The sequence below is a fragment of the Nicotiana tomentosiformis genome, chromosome 11 (assembly GCF_000390325.3).
Source record: "Nicotiana tomentosiformis chromosome 11, ASM39032v3, whole genome shotgun sequence".
NCBI lineage: Eukaryota > Viridiplantae > Streptophyta > Magnoliopsida > Solanales > Solanaceae > Nicotiana > Nicotiana tomentosiformis.
This window is the reverse complement of record NC_090822.1, coordinates 64110283-64113902: the sequence shown is the minus strand read 5'-3', so window position 1 is coordinate 64113902 and position 3620 is coordinate 64110283. Positions and strand designations below refer to the sequence as shown.

Sequence of the window (3620 nt, the reverse complement as noted above, 5' to 3'; positions counted from 1 at the left end):
ATTTTAAGTTAAATAACAAGTATGTTTAATTTCTTTGATTCACACTTATATACACATTATAAATATGATTATACAATTTATATATCATATATTTTTAATTTATATATCTTTATATTCACAAAAAAAATATATATCTTTATATTCACACTTAAATACATATTATATTACTATTTATACAATGTATATAACATAACACATAATACAGTTAATAGATGCAATAGTGAATAACACATATAAACTTAGACAAATATTACAGCCATATGCAAGTGTCCATTGTGATGTATTGTGCCAAAGGCAACAAGGGGATCTAGTCCTTTTTATTGGATATTTATCGATAAAATAGGAAAATAGTTAATGGGGTTGAGTGGGCGAGATATGCGGATACGTTTCTGCTAATTTTATAATTATTTTACTGCCATCTTTGTTTATTAAGTAGCCCTGCTAGGTTGGTATAATTACTTCTTAAATATTTCTCACTTATGAAACTTTCCCTAAAGATAGCCCATTTGTAATAGTTAGTAGTCCATTGTATTTTTTATATTTTTTTCGGGTCACTATAAATAATGAAGCCCACCTTTGTAGTAACAACTCTCTGATTCATTTTTCTCAATACACAGAAGAGACAAAGTCACGAAGCTTCTGATTCTCTAAACATGGTGTAAACCCTAGAATCTCTCCTTCTTCGTTTACCTCGTTTCTTCACGTTTACATGGTATCAGAGCTGAGATCCGTGTAAATCTCATGCTATGAATTCAATCGATGCTACACTCATCTTCTCTCATCGGATTTTTCGTACTTCCTTTGATTTTTTATTTCATTTGTTGTTCGTGGTCTGGTGTTGGATTCTATGTTCGATTCTTCACCTGAGTTCTCCAATATTTGTGTTATCTCATCTACTCCAGTGCATTACAGCGGTGAATTTTTTCTTTCAGACGACTTCAAGGATTTCGACTGAAATTAGGGTTTTCTCGTATAAGAGTTTTATGGCGGCTATTGAGGTGTTTTTTGTTTGAAGGCCATAGCTCTTTCCGGTTGCGAAAGAGATTGGTAACATCAACTTCACTTATCATTACATCTTCATATTTCCGCTTGCATGACCTAAGTTTTCTGTCTGGTTGATTGTGAATCTGATAACATGACTAACGGAACTTCTGATACATCTTCAACTCCTACAACTTCTCGCACTGCTTTCCATGAGGATGACTATACTCATCTATGTCATCCTCTATATGTGCACCCATAGATGTTCTGGGGACCTCATTGGTCTCCACCTCATTCGATGGAACTGGGTATGGTAGTTGGAGGCATAATATCCTTATCGCACTGTCCATTAGAAACAAACTAGATTTTATAAATGGAAATTCCCAGAAGCCTTCACTACCTCCCATCTAGCCAAACAATGACAGAGGTGCAATAACCTTGTCATCTCCTGGTTGGTGAACTCCTTGTCTAAGGAAATATTTCGTAGTGTGGAGTACTCAGAGTTTGCTAGGGAAATTTGTAACGGGTTGGAAGTGAGGTATGGTAAGGCCGATGGGGTTAGAGCATTTGAACTTAAGAAAGAATTAGCACATATTTCCCAGGGGTCCCTCGACATAGCCTCATACTTTAATAAAATCAAACAATTATGGGATGAAATAACTTCCATATCTGCTGGTTGAGCTAGGGTGTGTTCTTGTGGGGCTATGTCTGCAGAGAATGAGGAACAGAGGGCCTATCAGTTTTTGATGGGTTTGAATGACACATATGTTCAAACCAGGAGTAACATTCTGATGATGAAGCCTCTTCCTTCAGTTGGGACTATGTATAACATCTTGCTATTTGATGAGAAGCAGAGGAATGTATCTGTTGGGACTCAATTTCCTTCTACCTCTGCCTCTTTTAGTGCTGGGATCTCCAAACAGGGTTATTCTTCTACGGTGAATTTTGACCCATCTAAACCAAATGTCACCTGCAAATACTGTAAGAAACCTGGCCATACTATAGACAAATGCTACAAATGCCATGGTTTTCCCCCAAACTTCAAGTTTACTATATCTCCTAACTTTAGAAAGACTGCTGCACATGTTGAGCTTACCAGCCCTGCTGAATCTGGGATTGGTGACATCTCTACTGAGCATGGTACTGTTCCACAGTTTGAAGAGATGTATGTTATTCCTGGGCTTACCAAGGATCAGTATTCCCAATTGATGATGTTACTTCAACAGTCACATTTGTCTCCTTCTCCATCTGCTTCAAATTTGATGGGATCAGTCAATTTTGCTGGTGAGTTAATTCCCCCTGGTGTATCTTATGGTGCATGCATGTTGACCAAAGTGGATGGAATAGTGTGGATCATAGACTCTGGGGCTTTTGACCATATGACTTCCACTAGGAATTTACTTTTTAATGTTTAAACCTTACATGTCCCATACCTTGTTTCTCTTTCAAATGGGTATAAAGTCAAAGTTACCAATATTGGTTCATTGGCCTTATTGCTTGATTTGATATTGCACAATGTGCTTTACGTTCCCAGTTTTCAATACAATCTTATTTTTGTCTACAAATTACTCTCTTATTGTGATGACATTGTACAATTTATCAAGGCTGCTTGTACTTTACAGGGCCCTCCAGTGAGGAAGACAGTGGTACTTGGTAAGCTGGACAATGGCCTCTACAAGTTGTTTCAGTCTGTCATTGCTCCTAGCCCACAATTTTCTTCTTTTGTTCACTTTGTTGTTTCAAATGTTTCATGTTCTAATTCTGTTGTTCATGCTAGTGTAACTGATGAATGTTCCTCTGTAGATACCATGTCAGCTATTGATAATATGAATAAAGCTGAGGTTGTTTGCCATTACAGACTTAGACATATTCCTTTCTCTAAACTGAAAACTATATCTGCTATAAATTTTAAATTTCCTCTTAAACAATCATTTAGTTGTCCTATCTGCCCTTTAGCCAGGCAAACTAGGTTTTTCTTTCCAGAAAGTAGCATACAGTCCACTCATCCCTTCTAATTAGTTCATATAGATACTTGGGGACTTTATCCCACACCCACTTATAATGGTTCCAAGTACTTCTTGACCATTGTTGATGATTATTCTAGGGCCACTTGGACCCATCTTATGGGATCCAAGAGTAATGCTTTTGACTTAAGGCTTTCATTTCCATGGTTGAAACACAATTTTAAACTAAAGTCGGACTGTCAGAAGTGATAATGCCTTAGAATTAGATTCCAGTACTTTAGGTTCTCATTTTTTCTCTGAGAAAGGCATCCAGCATTAGACTTCCTGCCCACACACTCCCCAACAAAATGGAGTGGTGGAAAGGAAGTACATATATTTGCTTGAAACTGCCAGAGCTCTATTATTTCAATCTCATCTTCCCATCAGGTTCTGGGGAGACTGCCTTCTCACTGCAACATTCTTGATCAATAGGTTTCCTTCTCCTCTCCTTAATCACAAAAGTCCCTATGAATTGTTATATGGATATGCTCCTTCATACTCTCATCTTAAAGATTTTGGATTTTGTGTTACTCTACTATACCTAAGTTGCACAAGGACAAATTCTCCCCCAGATCCACTCCCTGTGTGTTTGTGGGTTATCCTTTTTGCTAAGAAAGGCTATAAACTCTATAGTCT

The 3620-nt window shown here is 37.2% G+C and overlaps 1 protein-coding gene across 1 annotated transcript; it reads left to right on the top strand.

Moving 5' to 3' along the window:
* The first annotated feature begins 1685 nt into the window (after positions 1-1685).
* Positions 1686-2996, top strand: LOC108946698 (uncharacterized). The gene is made up of 2 exons (XM_070189339.1): positions 1686-2390; positions 2604-2996. Exons 1-2 carry the CDS (start codon positions 1686-1688, stop codon positions 2994-2996), a joined length of 1098 nt encoding a protein of 365 aa, XP_070045440.1.
* Positions 2997-3620: the final 624 nt, after the last annotated feature.

What these genes read in the sequence shown, in the direction of transcription:
- LOC108946698 (XM_070189339.1), top strand. Translation starts at nt 1,686, where the DNA reads ATGTCTGCAGAGAATGAGGAACAGAGGGCCTATCAGTTTTTGATGGGT. An exon ending in CTAGGAATTTACTTTTTAAT is followed by an intron (nt 2,391 to 2,603) that starts GTTTAAACCTTA and finishes TGTACTTTACAG; the next exon opens with GGCCCTCCAGTGAGGAAGAC.